Below are 25,219 nucleotides of genomic sequence, written 5' to 3'. Positions count from 1 at the left end.
CCTCAATGTAAAGAAGTTTTTCCTCATGTAGAGGTGGAAATTCCTGTGTTCCAGTTTGTGCCTATTGCACCTTGCCCTGTCGCCAGGCGCCACTGAAAAGAGTCTGGCCCCATCCTCTTGACTCCTGCACTTTAGATGTATTTATAAGCATTGATTAGGTACCCTCTCAGTTGTCTCTTCTCACTTAATGCACCACTTAATCACTTAACGCACCAAAATAATTTAAAATATTTAAGTGGTACGTATTCAGCTAAATGGGTCAGCTGCTGTATTGTGTTGTGGCCTCTCTCGCACAAGGGGATACACATGGCCTTTCAACTTGATGGAAGACACTGAGGTGCACTTTCACCAATATTGATTTGCAACCCTGGCTCTTACTAACATGATACCGGCCCACGTTCTAGCTGGCTGGCTTACTAGCTGGCTGCAGTCCTCAATAACACTAGAAATTCAAAGCCAAAACTGTGTGAAATCTCAGAATCTTATTCTTTTCGCTGCGATGTTTTTTCTCATTACTTCCAGAAGAAATGGGTCCTTTGTGAAACAAAGCTGCGTGGCAAATTACCGCATTCCTGTACTTGGTCTGACTTCACACAACTATGGGAAAGGGCAAATCTTGTTCTTGGAAGTTCGACCTAGTCTAATTATATCAGTTGGCTGCAAAACCAAACTTTGTCAAACCTCATCTGATCCTGTATGTCAACATGATTAACACAAATGAAGTACGGTGAAGTATATTTGAAGTGTAAACCACTACTTTACTAAGGCTACTGAAACTCACAACCCTCCTTCCAAACAAGACTTGTCTTACTAGATATAAAACCACAATGCACCAAATTTCGGTCTCTGTCCTGCTCCTTCCTTTCATCTCAGGTGAAAGCATAAAGATACAGTCCTCAGACACATTTAATTTTACAATTAGAAGTCTAACCAACAATTCCTTGGGTGTGTTAATTCACAGAGGGCACTGAAAGTTAATGTCTTGATTTGCAGCCATTTGAAATAACTGAAATTCTTGATAGTGATTGGTTTTGTTTAATTATATACTCAATATCATAAAGAAATATGTTTAAATGCAAACATTTGAAGCACATTTCTGCCAAAATAATCAGTACATTTACAAAATCTGAGAGATTTATTATTCTCTTGAAGAAAATAGATTTCCAAAATCTGTTTCGGATAAAAAAATACATTACTTCTATAAAGTCATTTTACCATAGACTAGAAAGCCTCCTTTTGTTCTCAAGTTCAAGCTTTGCAAGCCTCAGTCAGTCAAGCTGTGGTTCATATTACAGCATTTCATAATGTTTGTTAGTCACCAAAAGCTTGGAACTTTCATGCCTTTAAGACTTTAAAAACTGAACTTTAGTGTTCCTAAAGTTGGCTTCAAAAAACAATATTCTAAAATAAATCCTACTAGCGCCAAGTAATTTAAATACATTACAGATCATGTCACTTTGTACTTCTCAATACTAAATTAGCACAGTGTATTATGGCTGTATTAATTTCAGACAATACGTACAACAGAAGGAACTCGATTATTTGGCAGAAATATACAGAAAAATTGAATGTTATTGAAAATCAGATAAAGATTTTCATTTTTAAATATTTGTACTGCATTATACAATTAGAGCACTCATAATATCTATTTTTGAACATGTAAACATTTGTGCAGAGAAGTGAGGTGGCTGGCTTTGCAAATTTGGATTTGAAAGTTTATTTTATTCCTTATTAGCTACAGCACTATACACACGCTTATGGCTTGCAACAAATTTTGAATTGTTTGATGTCCTGCTAAGTTTACCATCCAAATTCAGGCAAAATAAGGGTCAGCACAAAGTAAGATGAGAGAGCAACTGCAGTGTTTCACTGTCACACGGTAAGACAAAGATGTAAAAAGATCAGCTGCAACAAAAATCCCTCTCCCTCTGCAGTTCTGACTGATGCAAGTTTTAAGAGGAAGGAGGGGGTAAAGGCATCATGGATGAGTTCAGAAGGAATGACCCATACAGGGAGACAGTAAGAGAGATGTTTCAAGCACAGGCTCGGTACATGGCTTTGACAATTAAAGTCAGAGCTAGAAAAAAATACGTGGTGTTTTCTTTTGTTGTTGTTGTTGTGTGCAACCACATGCATTGCAAAACTACATAGATTTGGATGGGTTGAAAAGTTTCTCAAAAGAACTGTATTTGATTAGTTGAGAGAGAAAGGCGGGAGGAGAGGCGATGTCGTAACAATCCTCATAAAAAAGAAAGACTTCCATATGGAGAAAGGAAACAACTGCTCTTCACCTCTCCTAGGGATAAGCAACACCGTGATGAGTTTAAACTGCAGCAAGTGAGATCCAGGTCACACAATGGGAAAAGCTTCACCACAGTCAGGGTAGCGAAGCACCGCAATCAGCTATCAGGGGAATATGCAGAGTTTTCATCCCGGGAGACAGCAGAGTGTGTTGGAAAAAACCGCCCAAGAGTGACATGTGCATGGCCAGTGCCTCTGGGCCTTTCAGAGGTGGTGGCCTCCTGGGATCCCTCCTGCACTCTTCTGGGACTGCATACGGCTGTGTAAAGCTCACAGAGCACAAAGAAAGAAAAAGAACCTCAAAATCCCACAGTATTTCACCTACTATTACCTAAACAGCACTTAATATTTTTTAACTGGAAATTACTTTTGTTTGAAATGTATTTAAATTTTCTTTAGAGCTGCAATTTTAAACACACAAGAAAAAAAAAAAATCTTCATTTCAGGCTCAGCCCAAAATTATTATAATAATAGTTGGATGTTGTAAAACTATTGTAAAGCTTTCAGCTTGCCAACAATTTTGAGAAGCTTTTTTTCCAGGTTAAGGGAAACTGTTCTCCTCCTAATCCCAACTTTCCGGACTGCAGGCAAAGAAACCTAGAAGTCATGTAATTTTTCTCAGAAGAAAAGCCTGAGCTAAGAGAGAATAAGGCAAAAGCAGAAAAAGAGGTACATCCCTAGAGACCCTGAGTAAGAGCACCACTTGCCTGGATTAGACATAGGGCTGCAGCAGAGGACTGAGAAAGGTTTTGGTGAGAGACTGAGCAGCACTGTATGTTTGGGCTTTTAGGGGTGCATGTACAGTATTATTTGTTTATTTTTGATAAAAGAAATGATGATGATGGTAAGCGACAGGAGGGAATCAAAGGGAAGAAGGTGTGTGATGAAATAATTTTCACAGGAACCTAATAAAAATAGAAAGAAGGAATGAAGCAGTCTCTGAAATCACAGTTGTTCATGGAGTGAAAGTTCAGGGGAAGAAGCTATAATGGGGTCAGAAAGCACATTTATTGGTGACAGAAATGAAACAACCGAAAAAAAGAGCTTACGAAGAACTCAGTAGAGATGAGGCTGAAAGAATTGTCTTGCCTCTCTGTAGAAGTTCAGTAAAGTTAGTAAAAGTTTAGCAAAAGGCACACACTGGGAGCAGCAGCACCAGTAACTTCTCCAAAGACAGCAGAAAAGAGGAAGGGGTTTTGAAGCTAGAGATGGAGGACAACCAGAAGGAACTAGGGCTATGACAAGCGATGTCACTCTGGGAACAATGAACTCTGTTATATTTGATGTTGTGTCAGTGCCCTCAAAGATAACTTCAGTGATACTTGCTACCATTAAACATAAAACCAGCTGCAAGCCAACACTTTTTTATCAAGTGTCAGTCCTTATTTATTTAATACATTCTGTAGAGTGAAGTTTATTAATTCAGTCAGTTGTGGGAGCTGGCTAAAGAGGACAGAGAGGAAGAAGCACAAGTTAACTGGAATTCTCCTCCTAGCTCTCCAGAGCAGGATACGTAACAGGCTTTCCCAGTGCCTGCTCTCTGCCAAGAGAAAAGAGAGGACATCTCGGGAAACAGCATAGGTACCAGCAGACATGTATCTATATGACTTCAAAGCTCATCAACTGCAATATTGGCTGGTGGATTTGTGGCCCAGATTTCTGAGGTGACTCGGGCTCCACCAGCCTTAAAAAGAAATCTCAAGATATACAGGGCTTTACACAGAGTGCGCTTGCTGGCAGTGGTTTTTCCAGTGCTGCCTGCAGTACAAAGCAGCATCTCTCACGTGTAGCTCTTGGGGCACATTTGGCTTCACAGGTAAAAAGTTCTATATCTTGAGCACCTCCTGGATAGAAACACTAAGGTCAGTCAGCACTGGAGTCATATGGTTCTGGCTTCTGTAAGGCTTGGCAAAATGCCAGCTTCTTATTAAACAGCGGTCTAACGAGGTTCCCATACTAGAAACTGCACACAGTTTAACTGAGGATGCTGGAGGAAGAAACCTACAGAGTCTGTAGGTCTTTATCAAGATATAACACTCTCCTACTCACTTAACAGAGATAGAAATTAATATACCCTTTTTTTTTTTTTTTTGATGAGGAGATGAGACAGACAACAGCAGAAAGAATCATGACTACCATTTCCTGTTTTGGAATTCCAAACCCATGCGAACGTGTAAAATACTGCCCTTACAATTTGTGTAGTGGGAAAGCCAGGATTTGTCGAGTAGCTGCTTGAGAAAGATCTTTGAGTTCTTATAATTCAAAACTGCTGAGGCTCAAACTGTGAGTATTTTACAAGACAGTTCTGCTGCTGCTACCCTTTTAGCATGAGTCATTTTCTAGGCGACCTTTTAAGTCAGCCAAGAACTGAACATCACCTGTTAACTATGTGTTTCCTATTCACTCTGCTTGACTCAACACTGTGGATGACAAAGTCTGACTGGAGCCTCATTGAATTATGAGGCGAGACACAAGTGAAAGCTAGAGCTTAGACATATTTTTGCTGTTGTATAACTACCCCCAAAAACTGCCTGTCTCTACCATGCAAAATTTCCCAACTTTATTATGCTTCTATGAAAACAGGCTCGATGTCAAACCAAGGTCCATATTTTCTGGTAATTTCTCATTTTTCTGTATTTCTCCTTCACGAAGAGAGGCATTTGTGTCTGTTCATAGAAAAAAAAAAAAAGAGTTCACATGCAATTTGTCATTGTGGGGGATTTACAGTAGGTCAAATTTATGATTAATCTGTTGCTTTTTGTTTGCCATTCAGTTATGGCAGTAAACAGATTTAATGGGTCACACGAATGAACAGAAATGGAAAACTTGTAACATTCAAGTATCTACTAGGGAACAACATAGCAAGAAAAAACCCAAATATTTCAGTTTCTCAAGCCAGTGAACATGTCTCCAGGAGAAGAAAGAAGCTATTAAAAAAAAAAAAAAAAATCTCTGCTCTGTATGTACAGAACCTGAGACTCCTATTTCTGGGGAAATGAAACACTTGCTCTTGCTCTCCTAGAGGAACCAGTGTTCCAAGGAAATTTCCTAACAGACTGATTTCCTTAGAGAAATCCGTCATTAGCTAACACTTCACAGATGACAATAAAACGACACAGAGAGATCAATACAGCTGTGCTCCTGTGTCACATCACTGATAGTGTATGTGCTGCACAGGGCATGTTCACATGAGGGGAAGAAAAGAGTAAAGAAGAGCTTTTGGGCTCATTCTATCACCTCCATGTCACGCATGCCTGAGAATATCTTCATGGCAGCAGTAGATAACGTGGTCTTTGTAACATTCCCTTTTTGCTTCACTGTTTCTACTCAGCAAATCTCTTTTTATGGCTGGGTTGTTTTGGGTTTTTTTTGATAGAAGTCGTGCCTTTCTCAGCACCTGGACATGGCCCAGGACAGCAAAAGAAGTAGCTCCATGGGGAGCTGGAGCCTGCTCTATCCCCGGCTGCTGTGCCCAGGGCTCACCTTGAAGTCAGGGGCAAATTCTTCTAAGGCACTTATTCTGGACTGATATAAAACCAGTGAGGAAAATAGAGGAATCAAAACTTTTAGTTTAAAAATCCTGCTGAAGACTTTGTAATAGGTCCAAATCAGACAAAATCTCTGACTATCATGCTAAGGTCAGGTTCCTGCCACCATTAATACTACTTTCACTTCATGTTGAATAAAGAGACATTTCAGATATCTTTACCAACAGATTTTGAACAAATCAAAATGATAAACTCACCCAAGCTCTCAGGCAACCTCATCAGTGTGATATTGTGAGAACAGAGCCTGTCTTGAAATAGAGAAACTATCAGAGCTAAAAGCACCTTCAGCCTTCAACTTACCTGCAAGGCAAAATTCTGACAACATCATTGGGCTTGTAGCCTTCAATACAAACAGCACAGTTATCAAAGTCTGGCTCGGTTTCCTACAGGGAAGAGAACATTCATCATTTTCATTTTTTGATTTTGTCAGGTAATTTCTTCATACAACAGCCTATGTGACAAAGTAAAACAGTCACTGGTGCATACTGCAAATCCAATAATGCATTTCAAGACAAGCATGTCAGATTTTCCAACATGTTTCTATTTGGAAACTTGCCCTGGGAAGCATACAGACTTAGAAAGCATGTTTTAACTTTCAGGATTTTCTCCATCATCACAGAATCACCTTCTCTCTCTACTCCATCTGTAAATTGCCTACCAGTATTCCTCCCCCTGCTGTGTGCCTGAAGGACACAGTAGCTAAATAAGCAATTGCCTCATTGTCCCAATGGTGTGAAGGAATCTTCAGCACAGAGTTTCATTTGGTAATGAGCAATCTGAAAAATTACCTTATCACCTTTCCTGATTGTTCTGACTTGCAGCTTGCTGATTGCTTTCTTTGCAGCATCTCCAAGCCGGCGCTGTAATACAAAATTTGCTCTTAAGCAAAGAGTATCTCTTCACGCAGAAATCATCACCTTTTCTCCTTAGGCTTCTTAATAATCTGAAGTGACTGTACATGGAACAGGACAGTGCTGTACCAATATAAACAGATGAGATCAGTCATACTGGTATTCACAATGAGGGCACAGTAGGTATGATGGGCTCCTTGGCAACCCACAGCCGGCGAGGCAAGGCTACTCCAATGGAGTTCCGGTGGAGACTGCATGTGAGCCCACCATGATGCTACACCACCTTTACTATTCCAGTGAGTAACAACTTATGTAACAAGTCCAGTATTTGGGTATCCTACTTCTTCCCTCTTTTTTTAATGACACTTGTGAAAAAGACATTATTAAATGAGGCCTGGGCTAGTAAGCAGAGTAAACACTTAATATTCAGAAGGTCTTTATTCTTACGTTGTTCCAGAATTAGTTCATGATCTTCAACAAGACATAAGTGCTGAAAGTGAGCTGTTGATTTGTTAACCACAAAAAACATGAATAATCTTCTCTGCTGTTCTCTTTTCCTGCAGTACAGAGTTGCCTACTTTATAGGAGTAATGCAAGGTATAAAAATGAGGTGAAAGCATCTGCAGTGTCTTACATTTAAGCAGTATATAGTCCTGCAGTAACATCCTATCCATACATAACCATTTGCTTGTTCTTTGCCTTTCTATCTTTCCCTCCAGTGGACCATGAATTGCTTACCATGTGATGTTTCTGACTGTTCTCCCATATTTCCAAAACACTGTTAGTGTGCTGGCAGGGTCACAGCCACTCAGGATTAAAGTATGTAATAACAGCCTGACGCAAAACACCCTGTTCTCAAACGCTGAAGGTGGAGATGCCTGCCTCTTGCAAGAGGCTGAGGACATTATGGGGCAGTTCACACAAGTACTGCTCAGCCAGCAGAGCTTCCTCTGCACCCTGTGCTACTGAGCTTGTGCCTGTACCAGTTCTCCAAGGACTTGGGTGCTGACTTGTGCTAACCCAACCACGAGGCGATCTGGAGACAGACTCACAGGCTGGAAAGGTCTTTGAGAGGTCATGTACTCCCACCCCCTGCTCAAGGCTGGGTCAACTTCAAAGTCAGAGCTGTGTCCAGTCAAGTTTTGAATATCTCCAGGAAGGGAGATTTCACAACCTCTGTGAATAATTTGTTCCAGTGCTTAACCACTCTCACAGCCCCTGATTTGTTGGGTTTTTTTTTTGTTTTTTAACATACAAATGGAATTTCCCTTGTTGTAATTTGTGACCATTACCCTTGTCCTTTCTCTGTGTGCCTCTGAGAAGAGTCTGTCTCTGTCTCTTCTCCAACCACTCGTTAGTTATGCAGCTGAAGGCTGCAGGCAGAGCCCTTCCTCCTCTGCTCCCCTCCCAGCTTAGCAAGCCGAGCTCCCTCCACCTCTCCTCAGATGTTGTGTGCTCCTGTCCCCAGACCATACTGATGGACCCTCCTCTGGGCTCTCTCCAGTGTTTTCATGCCTTTCTCATTCAGTTTCATGCAGTGACACCTACTCTGATGTCTTCTTGTCAGTTTTATAATAATTCATGATACAGCGCATCCCAATTTGCCACCAACAAATGACTTAAACTCTTATCTTCAACTGTCCTCCCCAACCATGTTCCAAGCCATGTGTTGTTAGATAGGAAGGAGACTGAAGACCTTCAGTGACTCAGAAGACATTCAACTTCTCGGGCTGGGAACACCGCCTGTGCCAGAGTTCAGAGAAGCCTGTCAGTGGGAAGAGTTTCCAGCTGAAGCCAAAAATGGAAGGAAGCTGGATGTAGTTTGTAAATCGAGACCTAATCGCCATACAGATACAATTAATAAATTACCACTTTGTTCTTCAGATTCAATTAAAATCACTGAATTCAATTTAGAGAGTAAGCTTATTGGATTGGAAAGACATGGAAGACTGACAAAATGCATGCAATACTGAAAGCAGAGAGCAATTTCAGATCTGGCTAAGGAGGTGAAAACGATCTTGGCTATCATATGAGACTTACATATGAACCTTCCAGCATAACTAATTATTACATGGGAGGGAGTATCTTGTCGTTATACAACATCTTTTCTGTGGTACATTTTTCTCACAGTCTCTCTTAAATAAAGGGATCAGATGAGAGCTGGAAACAGTTCTTGCCAGCTATTTGTTTCTTTAATGTAAATCAAAGACAGACTGATAACATACAGAAAGACAAGAGGCATTTATGTCCTCCTTCAGGAATTGCTTGTGATTCCTTTTTATCATTATTATTACTTAAACTAATGAAATGTCTCAGTTCTTTTTTTGCATGTTCTTCAAGGGGAAAGGACAAGATTAAAGACTCATGTACATCTTTGATCTGCTTGTTTTCATGTTTGCTTTCTCTTATCTATCTTAAATAGACAAATTCATGACGTACATGCAAATGAGAATAATTTAGTTTTTGAAAGAACAGGATATCTTGGAGTAAAGTCATACTTTCAGAGCATTCTTCCATTTGAACGAAACGCATGCTATCACTAACCAATGATTTCCCCTAAAAGATAAGAGGCATTACAATAGTTTGAGGGTTTAAAGTGAGGCTTAAAGATTTACAATCATAAATCTCATAATCTCATTAGCAAGGCTACAACATTCAGTACTGGACTGGAAGGAGTTAAGCATATCAGATGCAGTGGCCTTGTGGAGATGGTGATACTAGTTAAAAAGGAATGACAGTAGCATAGAAAGCATCACTTGTCTCTTCCTGAGTAAGTAAATGACCGTAGATGCTATGGAAGAGTAATTATAGTAAGTGCTTCACTCTTAAAGGCCTTACTAAACTATCACCTTTGCAGGGCGTAGATCACCTTGTGCCTTGTGCAGAATGAAGCACACCAATAGGATGATGTATCAGACACACCTCTTGTACCACAGATAAAGTTTCTGGACTCCATCATGGGAAGCATCTTCCCAAGACAGCTTCAAAGAATGACATCTCTATTCAATGGCCCAAAACTCTCATTCAAAGCCACAGCCAGCAGTCTTCCTTCTTGACCTTCCACATGCTGCCAGTCACATACTAAAGTAGATCCTTCACTGGAGATTAACCCAGGATGCACAGGACCCTCCTCAGCCCCAGCGCTATCACGGCCTGCTTTGGCTTTCACTATCCTGCAAAACTCATGGAGCCCACCTGGTTTCAAACTGGCTTTACAGAAAACTTCTTAACAAGAAACCAGTGGGAAGAAATGACATGGAAGAAATATGGTCAACAGATCTAGCACTTACACATCATCCCCTCGCCATCCTCCCGCCTCATGTCTCACAGACGACAAAAAGAGAACTCTACTATTACTGGTGAAATATGAAACACACTGACAAGATGTCCTGGCTGTTACAGGGCTGAGACAGCAAATCACATTTTGCTGAATTATCTCCAGGACTTCTCATGTAATTCCAAACTGCTTTCAATTAGCTCTGCAACCTGATATCTCTTGATGCAAACTATTCCCACTGTCTTCACAGAGAAACTCTCCCATCTTCAGGAGGGTTCCAGGAACAAGCTGCTGAGCCAGCAGATTGTCTATGCTTTCCTTAACACAAATTTATCCTCTTCACATCAAAAAGGTGTATCATCAGGGCAACCACCTGCTTCCTGGACATCTTGTTAAGTGGGAAAAAAAGAAGAGGCCTTGGATTTTCATCCATATGAATATTACTACCTGTCTTCTACTTCCACATCTGCTGTACAGTTATCTGTGCTGGAGATACTCTTAAAAATTAAATGTATTAAAATAAAAACTGAAATCTAACTGTATTTGTAGCTGACACCCTGCTGCAGGTGCACAAGCCCATAATGGAAGGCAGTTTTGTACTCCACTGCACTAAATTCCCAGCCATGTTGGGACGAATGGGCCAGGGCACTCAGCGAGAATCCTTCAAGTCCTGATTCTCTGCTCATCAAAACCAGCCACCTAACTGGAGTGAGCTGTGTCTTCCTTCTGGCACATGAACCTGGATTTGCACACACGGGGAGGAAGAGCGGTGGCTGAAGATGTACATGCTGTATGTCCAAGTTTCATTGCACTGGGGAGTCACAAGAAACGATTCCAGGAGATTCTTCAGCGTTTCTAGCTGCCTCTCTCACTAGCTGGACTCATTGCTTTCTTGATGGATAACTAAATCAGTTCCTTTTGGGTATACTGCTTGATTGGCAGCTTATGCCATGTGCAAGAAGGGAAGTCAACCCGGAAAGGATGGTCACAACATAAAAGAAGACAAGGAAGCAAAGGTGGTTATGAGGCTTGACAAAAGGACACACCATGTTTTTCATGAACGGAAGACATGGTTGCGAGGGGTCAGCTTGGAAGAGGCAAAATGGAAGATGACTTAAGGGGACTTGGAGTGACCAAGGAAAAATGTTCAGAAATCTTGCTTTCACGTTAACAGTGCAACACCCCTCCTGCTTGGAGATAACAGCTTTTTCTGCCAATCATGTTTTGCAGTCAGCCACATTGTCACATTCCCTGAGCACAGTGCCCAGACTACCAATCCACAGGGGCCTGGACTACTGCTGGTAGCAACTCCAGTATCAGCCAAACCTAGCAAGGGCATGCATGACAGAGGTTAATAAAGAGGCAGGCATAGGTTCTTATTTGACACAGAAAACATAGGCCCTCACAAGCCCTTGTTTTAAAACTGTGGGATTATAAATCATTCAGATGTCAAAATGAAGATAAGCTTTTAAATATTTTTTTTTTTATTTTAACTGAAGAGTGTAAACGAGTCACGGTTTTTCCACTTTCAGAACAGGGCAGTCAGTCTGCAGAGTTAGATTTTTATTGCATTGCGGGGTAGGAACTGATAGCACAACTTTCTCTGAATAGGCCAGCTGGCTCCCCCTTCATCTAGGCTGTTTATCCAAACATTTCAACCTTTGGATAAACTTTAGCCTGAGAACTTCAAATACAAATAGAAGGAAGCATCCTTCCTCAAGCTGGCCAGCAATGAAGGTGCTCACAACACACGCAAGGCTTTCCAACAAGTAAACACAATACCTTCATATAGACAATTGCAAATTATAATGGCAAAAGCTTTTGAGCACAATGACAAAAGAATCTTGCTCCAGCAAAGCAACACAAACAGTTTTTCTTCTATATATCTGAATATCTAAGATAATAACACAGAACTTAGTGATCCCATCCTTGTGCTACAAGAAAATGTGTCAAAGAAAATGTGTCAAAAAAAAAAACCAAACAAACCAAAACAAACCAAAACCAAGCTTTAGGAAAAACAGAGAGGAACCCTAATGGAACGGGCAAGAACAAGATGAGCTCTTCTGAACATCATTATACTCCATAGCCAGGACTAAAAGAGAAAAACCAAACCACAGCCACTCATTAACAAAAATGGCCGAGCTTTGTCTGTATATCACTACCATTTTTCATATGAAAAGAGCTCATAAAGAGATTAGAGAAGATGTCAGGCAAAACTGGATGAAGAAAGTACATGAAGAAATTCTAGTTTGCCCCATATCATTATTACAGCTTTGGCAAAAAATTAGTAATAAACAACTGCCTAGGAGGCATGCTTTCTTATTCTTCTTCTGAACAGAACTAGTATAATAACAAAGTTATTAAAACCTCTGCACAGGCCAGCTGCTTGTGCACACATTAGTCTCGTTCAAACCTTAGGAAGAAAATACAGAAAAGGAAATCTGCTTGAACATATAAACCTATCAGTTCCAAACTATAGCATATTACCTGAATGAGCTTCTTATTTTGCTGGGTTTCATGTTTATGAGTGTCTATTTACACTGCTAATCTGCCTGTATAATTACTTGATTGAAAGCACACTTACGGTACTCACATACATAAATTAGGCACACATGTGCTTTTGCAGCCAAAGCATCTAAAAATTACCACAGCCGTTACAGTCACAGCGAATCTGCTGCCAGTGATGTTCAAATTCCAGCTGGGATAGTCTCATTCTTGCTATCCAAAATTTCATACTGTATATTTAAAAGGAAAATAGATTCTTTCTGTCTGTAAATACAGAGCAGCTGCTGTCTATCTCAGAGGGTGCCTGAATTTCAATGGGGAGGGTGAGGGATCCCTATACATTGAGTATATGTTACAGAGTGTGTGGCAGTACTTTTCTCTGCAAGATGATTATTACTCTCCGATCTACTTTTTCTGCAGAGCAAGCAAGACAACCCTCCCCCTGCCCTGACAGTAATTTATAAAGGGTCCAGAAACATCTCTGAATTACACTGCATTTTTTTCCCTTCAGTAAAATGGTTATCTCCTTGGATTTCATACATTGATAACATTTTCTACTGTACCATTAGAATGAAATGTAGAAGCCTCAGTTCTGCTGATGCCGAGATAGTTGCATCCAGACAAGAAAAGATTAAATTTATTATTATCATTGTTATTATTATTCATTGCTGAACTACCATAAAGATGCGTAGTGCTTTATAAATCCAGAGGGCCTTGGGAGCTTGGGCTTATTCCCGTTGCTGTTGACTTGTCTTCAGCTCTATAGGTTTTGTATCTCTTTCAGAGAGCTTGGACAAGATGCCAAAACCAAGAAGCAATGGTTTAATAATACTGGTGGCTATCACTACAGCACTTATATGTTCAGTGATCATTGTCAAATGAACAGGGACTTGTTTGCCTTTCAAGCCCAAGATCCTTCTAAAGAAGTATTAAAGTGAAAACACTTCCTGTTCTTTTTTCTTTCTTATCGCAAACCTCTGTTTCACACACAGACATTCACATACCTCACTATATTTTAGTCTTCATTTGATTTCAAGGATCATTGCATACATTTCTATGTCCCTTGGCTATATGTACCACGCCAATCTTTTCACCAATAAGCATTATCAACTTTCTGTCTATTTCTTGTGTGTTCTGCGTGGGAGAACACCCCCTTAATATATGTACATTATATTTATTAATTTCTTTTTTCCTGAATCCCATCTTTACTGACAGAAGTCTTGGCTTTTCCTAAATAGACCCCATTCTTTTAACTTTCTTTTTTTTTTTTTTTTGTTTTGGTTTGGTTTATCTTTTCTACCACACATTCACAATTTCCTCAATTTTTACTCTTAAGCTGAAACCCATGGTGATTTTCTGAAGACACAAACAGCCATTCCAGCACTGCTCACCTGATTTCTATCTCTGGCATTTGCGTAGCGGAATCGCTGGATGTAATAGAAGACGAGCCACGCCAGCGAGATGATCATCAGCACAATGAAGGAGATGGAGACGAACACCACAGAGGTCCGGCTGACGTACTTTTGCAAGTTGCGTGTCCCGATGGTTATGTACATCATCACAGTAATGTTCCTCTCCAGGAGGCTCACTATCTCTTTTCCTTTGGGTTCAGGAATCATTATTGCTACTACATCTTCTAGGCCTATCAGATAGGAGAGAGAGTGAAAAATAAACCTTAAGTAAGTAAAGTAAACTGCCAGTAAGTAAACTGCCAAGAGAAGGTGTGGATGCCCCATCCCTGGAAGTGTTCAAGACCAGGCTGGATGGGGCTTTGAATTCTTTTAGCAGCCTAGTCTAGTGCGAGGTGTCCCTGCCCACGGCAGGGGCGTTGGAACTCGATGATCTTTAAGGTCCCTTCCAACTCTAACCATTTTATGATTCTGTGATTCTAAAACAAGTGAATGCCAAAAAGCAAAACAGTAACAAAAAAAGCTCCCCTTTCTCCTGCTCATCATGAGGTAAGTCAGATGGATCTGGTGAAAGTTTCAACTGGAACCAGTTACACAATGTGTTTCTGTAAACTAATCTTGGTGAGATACATAAAATGTGTTTCACGGGTTGACATAAACACAGATTTCCAGCACTACTGATGCTTATCTAGATGATATTGCTGTAAGCACTGCAGAAAGGGAGACATGCTGCAGTCAGCATCCTTCCATCCAACACTCCATATACATTTATCATAGCCCATTTTGAGGGGTCAGAAGTCTGTCAGAGAAGCCCCTCCAAACTCTGCATTTAGACCAGAAATACTTTCAATCACAGATCCCCACATGGTTTCACAGCTCCAAGGCACCAAAGCATCACTGCCTCATCCAGGGCTGGCAACAAAAGCAGACTGCAGGGAGAAAAGAAGCTCGACATGTTCCCAGCTCACCCGCTGCCCCATGCCGCCTGAGGCTCCCCACAGCCCAAACCCACGTAGATGTTCAGGAGCCCCTGCTGTGAACTGGACTCACCAATTGATCAAGCTTAAAGTCAAGCGCACTGTTTTATTCCACAAAAAAACCTGCTACCGCAGTCCAGATGAGCCCCCCATGCAGTTTGCAGCATGGCCCCACAAGGATGCGAGTCAGCACAGCCAAGGAAGCAAAGAGGTGTCCGCTAATGGCATGGGACAGGGACCTCCTACAGTCCTGCCAACCCTTCTGAAGCCATGACCCTGTAAAACAGGCCTTTCACCAATCTATCAAGCCTCGACTCTGCACCAGCTTTCCTTTCTGCACAGGGCTGTTTCATTTTACTTGCATCACACGCTCCTGAAACTATTTTTCTTTCATAATTTTATGTCCCCTATGTGCATGACAAATATAGTCTGAAATTATCTGGGATTGGGTAGCTTGTTAAATGCCTTTCCTGGTTTTAAAAATAAACTAGCACTGCTTTATGGTTTAATATTAGGGATATTCTGTCCTTACACTTCACAAAACAAGTACATAGACAACTTTTACACCTAGGCTATGTTTTGCAATAATCTAATCCTGAATTGTACTAAGCAACTCAGGACAAACAGGATGTATTTTAACGTAGAAACGTGCTAGAAACAACAGCATTTGAAATACCACAAACTGTCATTTAGAAAAGAAAGGTACAAACTAGGGGTGTCTGAAGTCAGAGAGACGATGCTGGGGTGGAGTTTCAGAATTTCAGCTGAAATCCCAGGAATCAGCCAACATGTTGTTAACCCCGCAGCTACCTGTATTTTGACTGCGGCAGGAGGACAAAGTGCTGCCTGCCTCAGGACATTTGTGGAGGCAGGAAGGGATCACTTGGCCACAAATGAAGACATGAGAAGGCGACCTGCATTTCCAACAGTATCCCTCTCCAAGCTGATATCCAACCAGAGCTTCACCAGTGCAGCACTGTGCCCCAGTCCTCACGGTCCAGCTCAGATATTTCTCCACCGAAAACCCCTGGGAGGTATAAACCAGGTTTTCAAAGGTATTTAGATGCTAAAGTCCAGGAGGTGTCTAGCAGGATTTCGGATATACTAAAGCAGACAGGTGGGTGGTGTTCAATGGAAACCATGTTCAGTGGAATCATAACCATGGTGGAAAATTAACCAAATTCTGCTGGGTGCCTGGATCAACTGGAGGTACTGAAACAGCTGTGACAGACTGCTGCTACTCACACACGAAATCTGCTGCAAAGCTGGGAACTGAACCCTCCTCTTGCAAGTCTTGGAGCAGAAGTGCAAACACCACCACTCTTCCTCTCCCGAGATTTTCCATCGTAACACCTTCCTGATTATGAACAGGCCAGTCAATGAATAGGGGGAGTTTTGGATATCTATGATAGGAAACTTAACCTTTCTGCTGATACTCTTCCATAAAGCATTAATAATTTTCAGCTATTTCCCTTTATTCGTCTAGTAAGAGCTCACCTTCAGAAGCCAAGATAAATATACCTTTGCAACTCTTCTGCTACCTGTTTATTACAAAAGGCTAATGCAAACATTACCCTAACAGCCTAGGGAGAATTTGCCAAGTCCCAAAGTGGCTGAGAAGGGCACTGGTGCCATGCCAGTAATTTTCCTGCAGTCAATAAGACAAATTGTCTGGAGCAGTGCTTAGCTGTTCACATGCCTGCCTTTGTTCTCCTCCCTTTCTTTAAAGAAAATAAAATTTTTCCCTTTCTTTAAATAAAATAATTTTTTTTTAAAACCACTCTACAAGAAAACCAAAGCAACTACTTCAAACATAGCCAAAAAGAACCCATGGTGAAAAAATCCCACAGTCAAAAATACTGAAATTAATTTTTTCAACTCCTCCCAAAAGCCAGCATTTGGACCCACTCACTTGTCCAATATGGACCTCTAACATCATCTTCAGTACAATCTCGGACACTGTAAGAATGATGTTACCTGAAAGCCTATAAAAATGGGAGATACAGAGAAAAACATTTTTCAATAGAAAATATAGGTAGAATCTTAACTGTTTAATTGTCTTGAATCTTAAATTTCTTTAAAACTTTAACAACATGTTTAATTATGTTTAATTCAACTGAATATAGCTTAGTATATTTCTGGAAAACTATAAATAATGAGATCACAGGCCAGATGTGACGTGTTGCAAATAAAAAAAAAAAGCATTCAATTGTTCAATTTTGAAATTAATATTTTTATAATAATAAAACAAGCATCTCACAGTAATGTCCTACCTTTCTTTAACAGTAAAGTAATGAAAAAAAAGGGAAAAAAAAATTGTGATCTCCTGTATAAATTGAACCTCATTCCTGTTTTTCATCACCTTCCTTTCTGATTAAGCTACAGGGCAGCTTTCTGGCTTCAATTCATGGTGCAAACATAACTGGTTTTGAATAGGAATGCAGCCACATGCCTCCCCTTCTCTGCTCTCTCTTCCCTACACCTCTCTGCCAGGATGGTCTACAGCCACCTTGCGCCTAGGGCCTTTTAATATACTTTAAAAAACACAAGATATTAAATAAATTGCCATGGATATATGCTAAGCAAAATTGCATTTAGAAATGCAAAGCAGAAGACATAGCTATTGCAAGAAGAAAGCAGCTGCTTTTATTTATTCAAACCCTTAATATATTCAAATTTCAGGCTATCTATTTATTTTCTTGGAAAACATTACCCATTGTATTGAAGCATTCTTGGAACAAAAAATAACCAAATCAGAAAAAAATAATAATCAGGAATTATTTTTTAAATATTTTATTGAGTTGATGATAATTTCTCCAAGGCACTATAGAGCATGCTATTTGATCAATCAAGTCATTAAGCTGAGTTTTTAATCTCAAATATGCTCAATATAGAGAAGAAAATTTAAAAAAAAAAAAAAGACAAAGTAATTCATTTTCCTTTCCTCCCTCATACAACAAAAAGGTTGTATTATCGCAGTTTCAGTATCTAATGACACACAATAAGCTCCAATATACATGAAAACTATACACGTTGAAGAGGAGAAATAATGTAAGGAGACATCAATAATAAACGATGCATTTCTATACCCAAGTATATATTTGTTCAACAGACTTCAAAAAAGAGAAAGTATCCAGTAATCTGCACTGATGCTTCCCTGGCGAGTTAAATGCTAACGATGCCTTTCATTAAACACACCCACAATGGTAAGTGCATTTTGTGGCACTCTTGTTACCTAACACATTTCTTTTTCTGGCCACGATTAATGCCGAGTTTGACATGAATTTTTAAGTAGCTGCCAGGGCGAATCAGATATTCGTAAATCAAAGGTATTCAGGCTGCAGTGAATGGATTTTTTCCTTCTTTTTTTGGCTTAGGAAACATTTAACATATCGGTACTCTCTCTTAATGAGCCAATAACAAAACAAGTAAGGTAGAACTTACAAGCATTTGGGATGATTTAAGTCACTTTAACCTGCTGAAGTGTATTCGCCTGATCCAATATTTTTGGCTGGTGAAAATGCACTGCCGCTCTTCATGAAGGTGGCTATTCTGCTTCTGGGCTCTGCACCCCATGGCACCGTGCAGGAGAGACATCAGAACCATCCCAGGCCTTGCTGGCTCCAGAGGGGCCATGCCAAGGAGCTGTGGACAGGCTCAGCTTCTTTCCCAGTCATGGGGCGAAATGTGCAGCCCCATGGCTAATCCATCAACGGCACAACAGCCACGTCAAGCTGTGGCTACTTTGTTCACTTACAAAGAGTTGCTCTGGAATTAATAGTTCTTGATATATTGAATCCCCCAAGCACTACATCTTCCCGTGTGGGTCATCTTGGGCTCTTCCTCACCCCAGCCTGCAGGAGGAGTCCCATCTCCTAATTCACTGCCAACAGCAGCAGGAACCACAGAGCGAGGGGAGATGGAGAGCGAGTCTGCAGCAGGCGCTGGCTGCCTGCTGACACCTACACATGGTGGTGGACGACAGAGTCGCAAAACAGCAATGAAGTCAGAGAGTGTCTCCAACAGCAAGATGAGCACTTCGGAAAAAAGACCCTCTCCAAACCTTCTTAGCTTGGCTATGGGAATGCACTTCAGCTGGGATGCCTTCTATGACAAATTGCAAACTTTTTCAAGTGTAACAATCTATTCACTGATGACAGGGGGAAAGAAAGCCTTTGGGTTCTGTGACAGTGGCTTTTGTAGAAGAAATGAAGCCAGAAGATATACATAAATTTTCTACCTTGGCCACAGGCTGTGCTGACAAACCTGTGATATTTCTTGATTCTGCTCTGGGAGCTTCAGGGGTGAGACTGAAAACGGTTCTCTGTTCTCCTAATTAGCAGTCAGGCCCCACAGTGGCAGGCTGCTGCTTTAATGCTTTGTAAAGTTTTGACGGAGGCTTTAAAAAGTGGTATGTTTCTGACACATCTTAGAAGAGATGATTTAATTCTTCATGCTTGGCAATTGCCAGAAGTCAGTCAGAGAAACAATTAATTGAATTATTTGAGTAGAATTCCATTTTGGGAGACATAAAGTCTTCTCCAAGGTATCCTATCAAGATGTAAACAAGGATTTCTCTTATGTTATACATCAAAATCAAGTACTACAGTATTTCCTTTTACAAGTCTTGCAACTGAAAACTCAAACACTATTTTAATTTAAAATAGAGTTCAGAAATTGCCCTGATAAAATAGACAGCATTCAGTCCTGCTCAGAGCCCAGGAGCAGAAACCTTGCAGAAGGGTGTAAGAAGCTAAACAACTCTTCCTTTACTTCTTGAAGCAAGAATTTCATTTTTAGGAATCAATTTCAGTAACTACCAGCTATTGGAAAGAAAGAAACCGAACACAGACCTCACCAATTCGACAGCCATACCATGCCCCATGAAACTATAGGGGAAATGGTATATAGATTAATCAGATGGCATTTCAATTGAATTTTAATGCCATGTAAATTGTTGTAATATTTTCATAGTTGCAACAAGGGTTCTAAGTCTTTAAGACTATTCAATGAGAGTTCAATCTCAATAGTTCTGTATGGCGCAATTATAAATTGACCGGAATATCAGCTGTTACCTGTTTTTCTCCTTTAAAAATAAACATAGGCTTAAATTACATTTTTGTGAACTCAAAAATTACTTTCGGAAACCAAAGCAACATTTTAGAAAAGCTGATTTCTGAGCTTCACCCACTTCAGAGAAGCAGCAGTGTAATATTGTTTACACAATGTCCTAGGCTCTTACGTAGGCCAACTGGGAAGCATTACCGGTAAGAAATCAGCTGGGTAAAAGGACTGTTCCCTGCAGGAACTCTCTGTTACAGGGCATTCACGGCATTGGTCTCAAATTGAAGTATCAGTAAATGGGACTATAGAAAAAATTGGCAAAGAGAAGAGCAATATATAGTAAGTAACAGTAATACACAGTCAATACATCATATATCATAGGTGAAATGACTACAGACTGTCATCTATAATCTCTTGCATAAACGGTCTCAATGCCAAAGGACTAGAAAGGACACCAATTTCTAATGAGCTTTCATAACAGATATGGGCACCTACAGATCAGGTTGCCCAAAGTTATTCAGTGAGGTTTCTCACCAAAGACTCTTAAGCTAAAAAGGTGGCCCTGAATACAATAGGAAGGGTCTTACATGAGAAAATAGGGGTTAAAAACCAGGATCTTGGTGTTCCAAAACACCAGAAAGCCACCAATTACAAAAGTTGTATCTCCCCTACAGAGAAGGAAGATTAAGTCAAGTCATGACAGAGAAACAACAGGGCCAAAGTCAGAGGTCTGATTATGCCAAAAAAGTCCCTCTCTCTGAGCTGGAGTGGGGAAACCATACCTGTTCCTGAGACCAGTGACGAACAAGAAAGGATTGGGGCTGGGACAGTTGGTGCCTCTTGCTTATCAAAGCCCCAGTTAGGGCTTGACCCAAGGCAGAAGGGTGTGTTTCCGATACAGAAGCAGGAGGGTGGGTTGGTGACTTAGAGCTGTCCACCACATATGTGAGCATCAAGTGTTCAGCTGCCACCACGGAGGTATGAACACATGTGCAAAGCAGAGGAAAGCAGTAGCAAGATGGGAGATGCACCTGCTGGCCTGGAGAGATGGACTGCATCACCCTCTGTGCTGAATATCACACGTGGGTCCTGAAGATGGGCCTGTCCACCTCTTCTCTCAGAGCTCACCCCAGAAAGGTATCACTGGTCAACAAGGGTAAGGGATCAGTGAGGTTTTGGGCAGGATTTCACCCTACAGTGAGGGAAAGCTGCAGAGCAGGATGCAGAAGTCTTTGCCTACCTACTTGTGGTGCCTGCAGGCACTGCCTACACCCAGGTGCCCCCAGGCAGCAACCCTGCTCTGCCCTCCCACCCTGCCAGGTGGAGGAGGAGAGCTGCCAGCCAGGAAAGGAAAGCAGGAGGGGGAACCATTCCCTGTCCCCTCCGCTCAAACTGAGACACAGCAGGGAGGCAGAGCTAACCCCCTTCTAGTGTGCCCAGCCTGAGAGGAAAAAAATGCAGGGGAAGGCCAGAAGCAAAGACAGCACAGCAGCACGTAGCCCCGTTTCTGTGGCTATCAAGCTACTGAAGTTATCAGAACATGAGTTTTCACCATATGATATTTTTTCCTTTTTTACTCTAGAGCCCTTGCTTTGCAATGACGTAGGTGCTTTCATCTCCCCCCGCCCACATTTCCAATTTGTTTTCCTTCTCGGTTTAAAAGCAGAGAGATATTTCCTTCAACTTATCCTCTCCCTCATTTCCCGCTCCTCCTTGGCACTGTTAGCACTCGCCTTGGTCCTTTGCCCATCTTCCAAAACATTTAACTGTAAATCAGGTTTCCTTAAAAGGCAAATGCAGCAACCATGGAGAGAGGAGCGACACCTTTTCCCTACAGCACTTTTCCCATTTGTAAAAGAAGGAAACTCTTTTACGCAAACTATTTTTTTTTCCCTTAGACGACCTTATCATCATGAAACACTTTTCATTGCAGAAGCACAAATATCTAGTAGGATAATTAAGTGACCTGCAAAATAAAAAAAGGCCTACTGATGTTAATGACTGGCTATAGTATTTAAGCAAAGGATAGAAAAGTTTTCTATTTGATCCTGAAGTGAACAACAATAACCTCCAGCAGAGCTGCTCTCGGTTCATTTCTTTCGATGCTAAAACCAGGAGAGGCAAGATGCTTCTGGCTGTGATCTTTCCTGTGAAAAGCAGTCTCAGCCACTGTTTATTACTGTTTAGGGACAAAGAAATTTCTGTTCATGTTTTTGTAATCAATGCTGATCTTGTCAAGGCCGTAAGAGCTCAGAATATATTGACTCCCCCTGATTTTATGCAGAAACTGCAGCAAAGGAAAAAAGAAGTAAAAAGCTACAAACCTCACAAAATCAAATTCAGCATGATAGCTGCATTTTTCCTGGGCTTGGTTCCACAGTGTCAGCTCATCATCTGCTGAACCAGCCAATGCCAATGAACCAACGTGGCGTTACTTATTCACACTTAATTACAGAAAACGGGTGGATCTCCGAGAGGTTTCCTCAGACCCCAACCCAAAGCACAAATTTTCGAGACTCTGTTATTGTAACCAGGATAGTACTTCATTACAACTGCTAATAATTTGTGCTGAAGACCTCCCTAGAAATCTCCCTGGGTTTCTAAACAATATATACTGTTAATGGCATATGTCACTTGCTACACTTGCTATACATTCTCTGTTCTGAAATGTGCGCTGCAATGCTTTATGATCTTTTCATGTACAAGGTGGCCAGACTCACTCCTTCACGCAGGCCTTGTAGCTAAGATATGCTCCATCTCATAGCAAAATATACCACGGGGAGAATTTATTAGTAAAATACAATAATACTGAAAAATACTTTTCAGAGTTGTGGCAAAACACACCCACTGTCTAAAGGCAGAAGCTGCTTTGCTATCTTCAGTGGAATTGTGCCAAAAGAAAATATGTCTTAAATAGCATCTTATATAGTCAGGGCAGAGTACAATGCAAACACAGGCTAGTTACTGTGCCTGGTGCTCTTAGAACAGGTATAAATACATTTTCATTTACAAATGTGGAAAACTAGGGCAAGTATGTTGAACGACTTAATAAAGGTTCATAAAAGACAAGGGCAGAGCATCTAAATCCCAGCCTCATCCCCAACAGGCAAGCACCACCAATACTCCTCCAAAAAGGCAGGATGAATAAGCAGAACGGCTGCAGCAGCTCATGTCCTCCTTGGAAAGAGGGGCAGGGTTTGGCACAGCCCTGCCTGCCCGAGCTGCCCTTTCCTCTGCTGGTGGGGCAACTCGGCAAGAGCTGGTAGATCCTGTTGTTGTGTGTGGGGACACACGTGCCAAGTTTGTGACTGTACCTCCGCTTTAAACCCTCCCCACTTCAAACTACAGATTCCTCCCCAGGTAAGCCCAATATTTGGGTTAATCAGGATGCTTGCACAGGATATGGTGTAAAACCAGTCAGCAGACCATACTCAAATGATTTAGGAATGCAGCACCCCTCACTGTCTGTGACTGCTCCCACAACACACTGCACGGGGAAATGCTGGCAGCCAGGAGAGGCCGGAGTTGGCGAGCCCTGGCAAGAAGCACAGCTTCCCAGCAGATCAAGAGAGGTGATTCTCCCCCTCAACTCTACTCTCATGAGATCCCACCTGGAGTACTGTGTCCACCTCTGGAGCCCTCAGAACAAGAAGGACATGAACCTCTTGGAGAAGGTCTGGAGGAGGGCCTCGAAGATGATCACAGGGCTGGAGCACCTCCCCTATGAAGACAGGCTGGGGGAGTTGGGGCTGTTCAGCCTGGAGAAGAGAAGGCTCTGGGGAGACCTTATAGTGGCCTTTCAGTGCCTGAAGGGGGCCTACAAGAAAGCTGGGGAAGGGACTGTTTGCAAGGGCATGTAGCGATAGGATGAGGGGCAATGGTTTTAAAACTAGAGCAGGGTAGGTTTAGATCAGACATTACGAAGAAGGTCTTTACAATGAGGGTGGTGAGACATTGGAACAGGTTGCCCAGAGAGGCAGTGGAGGCCCCGTTCCTGGAGACATTCAAGGTCAGGCTTGATGAGGCTCTGAGCAATCTGATCTAGTTAAAGATGTCCCTGCTTACTGCAGGGGGGTTAGACTAGATGACCTTTAAAGGTCCCTTCCAACCCAACACATTCTATGATTCTATGATTCCCACTGCAAACACCAGGCCAGCTACCTCCCGCACAGCTGACCGCAGCAGGGACCTGCAATTCCTCCTTCCAAACTATATATAGGATATGCCAGTCCCATACCTTGGCAACACATTCGGTAGAAATGCAACTTATGGGTGCTCAAAGGTGCATGGAATACTCAAAGGTAAAACAAGGGAAACAAATTAACGACACTGGAAGTAGCTGGAGCTGCTGCTTGCATAATTAAATAACCTGTATGGCATTATGTCCTGCTAATAGAGTTATGTGCTATTTGCATTTTGCAAACTTCCTAAACAACGAATATTGAAAACACACAGAAAATAGGGAAATAAGCATGAGACTATACACAGTAAAAAATGTAGCCATTGTTATGCAGATTAATTATAGCTTTTAATCTATATTTAGGGACAGAATCAGTGATTTTTTTGATGTACTGACAAATTCTGCCCATTTACTCATAATGTCAGAGACAGCATTAAAAAAGTCTTAGTGGTATATGCAAAATAAACAACATTTGACCCTAGAGAGTAAAGTATCATTAGGAACTTTCCAAGCCATTAAATAAAAGGAAAAAAAGAGAGGCAGATAAAGACATGTATGCAAAAATCTCATTTCAACTGAAATGCCTGAATTCTAAAATGACATTTCAACCACTTTTAACACAGCTGAAAATACCTCTTAAACCCATGAGGCTTCATCGGCAACTCTGGCTGAAAACTATTCATTAAAGGAACTAGATGGGGACCAGATGAGGTTTTCTTAATCACCGGTTCTCATCACCGGTCCCCATGACTGGAACTACATCAGTTCCCAGCACAAGTCCAAACAGCTTCAAAGGCGCTGCAGTCAGTACCCATGGGGTGGGGAAGGCCCCCAGGGCACTGCAGAGCCCCCCCGACCCAGTGCCGCTCGATGTCTCCTGCACCCTCCCCACCTCCGCCAGCCCCTCCTGGGTACTGTAGGTCACCCCACCAGTTAAAGGAGCTCCTGCTGAAGGTGTTCCACCTTGGCACCTGAATTATTAGGTGGGAACAGCTTGAGGCTGCCTTAATTTCCCTGCAATCCCCCATCTCCCCCCCCGTTCATGCTGAGCCAAGGACTGGGTGCCACGGGCTGCAGGCTGGAGAAAAGGGGACATGGCGACCCTGT

At 41.6% G+C, this 25,219-nt stretch overlaps 1 protein-coding gene across 1 annotated transcript in view; it reads right to left on the bottom strand.

Annotated features, from left to right (window-relative positions):
• The window catches only part of RNF150 (ring finger protein 150), a 122,764-nt gene that overhangs the window by 34,436 nt on the left and 63,109 nt on the right, over window positions 1–25,219 (bottom strand). The window contains exons 2-4 of the mRNA XM_074154771.1: window positions 13,874–14,124; window positions 6,638–6,709; window positions 6,150–6,232 (exon numbers count right to left, since the gene is read on the bottom strand). Of these exons, the coding sequence (XP_074010872.1) occupies window positions 6,150–6,232; window positions 6,638–6,709; window positions 13,874–14,124 (406 nt within the window). The remainder of the gene's footprint in view (window positions 1–6,149; window positions 6,233–6,637; window positions 6,710–13,873; window positions 14,125–25,219) is intronic.

The sequence above is a fragment of the Numenius arquata genome, chromosome 10 (genome assembly GCF_964106895.1).
Source record: "Numenius arquata chromosome 10, bNumArq3.hap1.1, whole genome shotgun sequence".
In the NCBI taxonomy this organism is placed as follows: domain Eukaryota; kingdom Metazoa; phylum Chordata; class Aves; order Charadriiformes; family Scolopacidae; genus Numenius; species Numenius arquata.
Note: the sequence above shows the minus strand (reverse complement) of the source record. Positions and strands in the feature narration are given on the sequence as shown.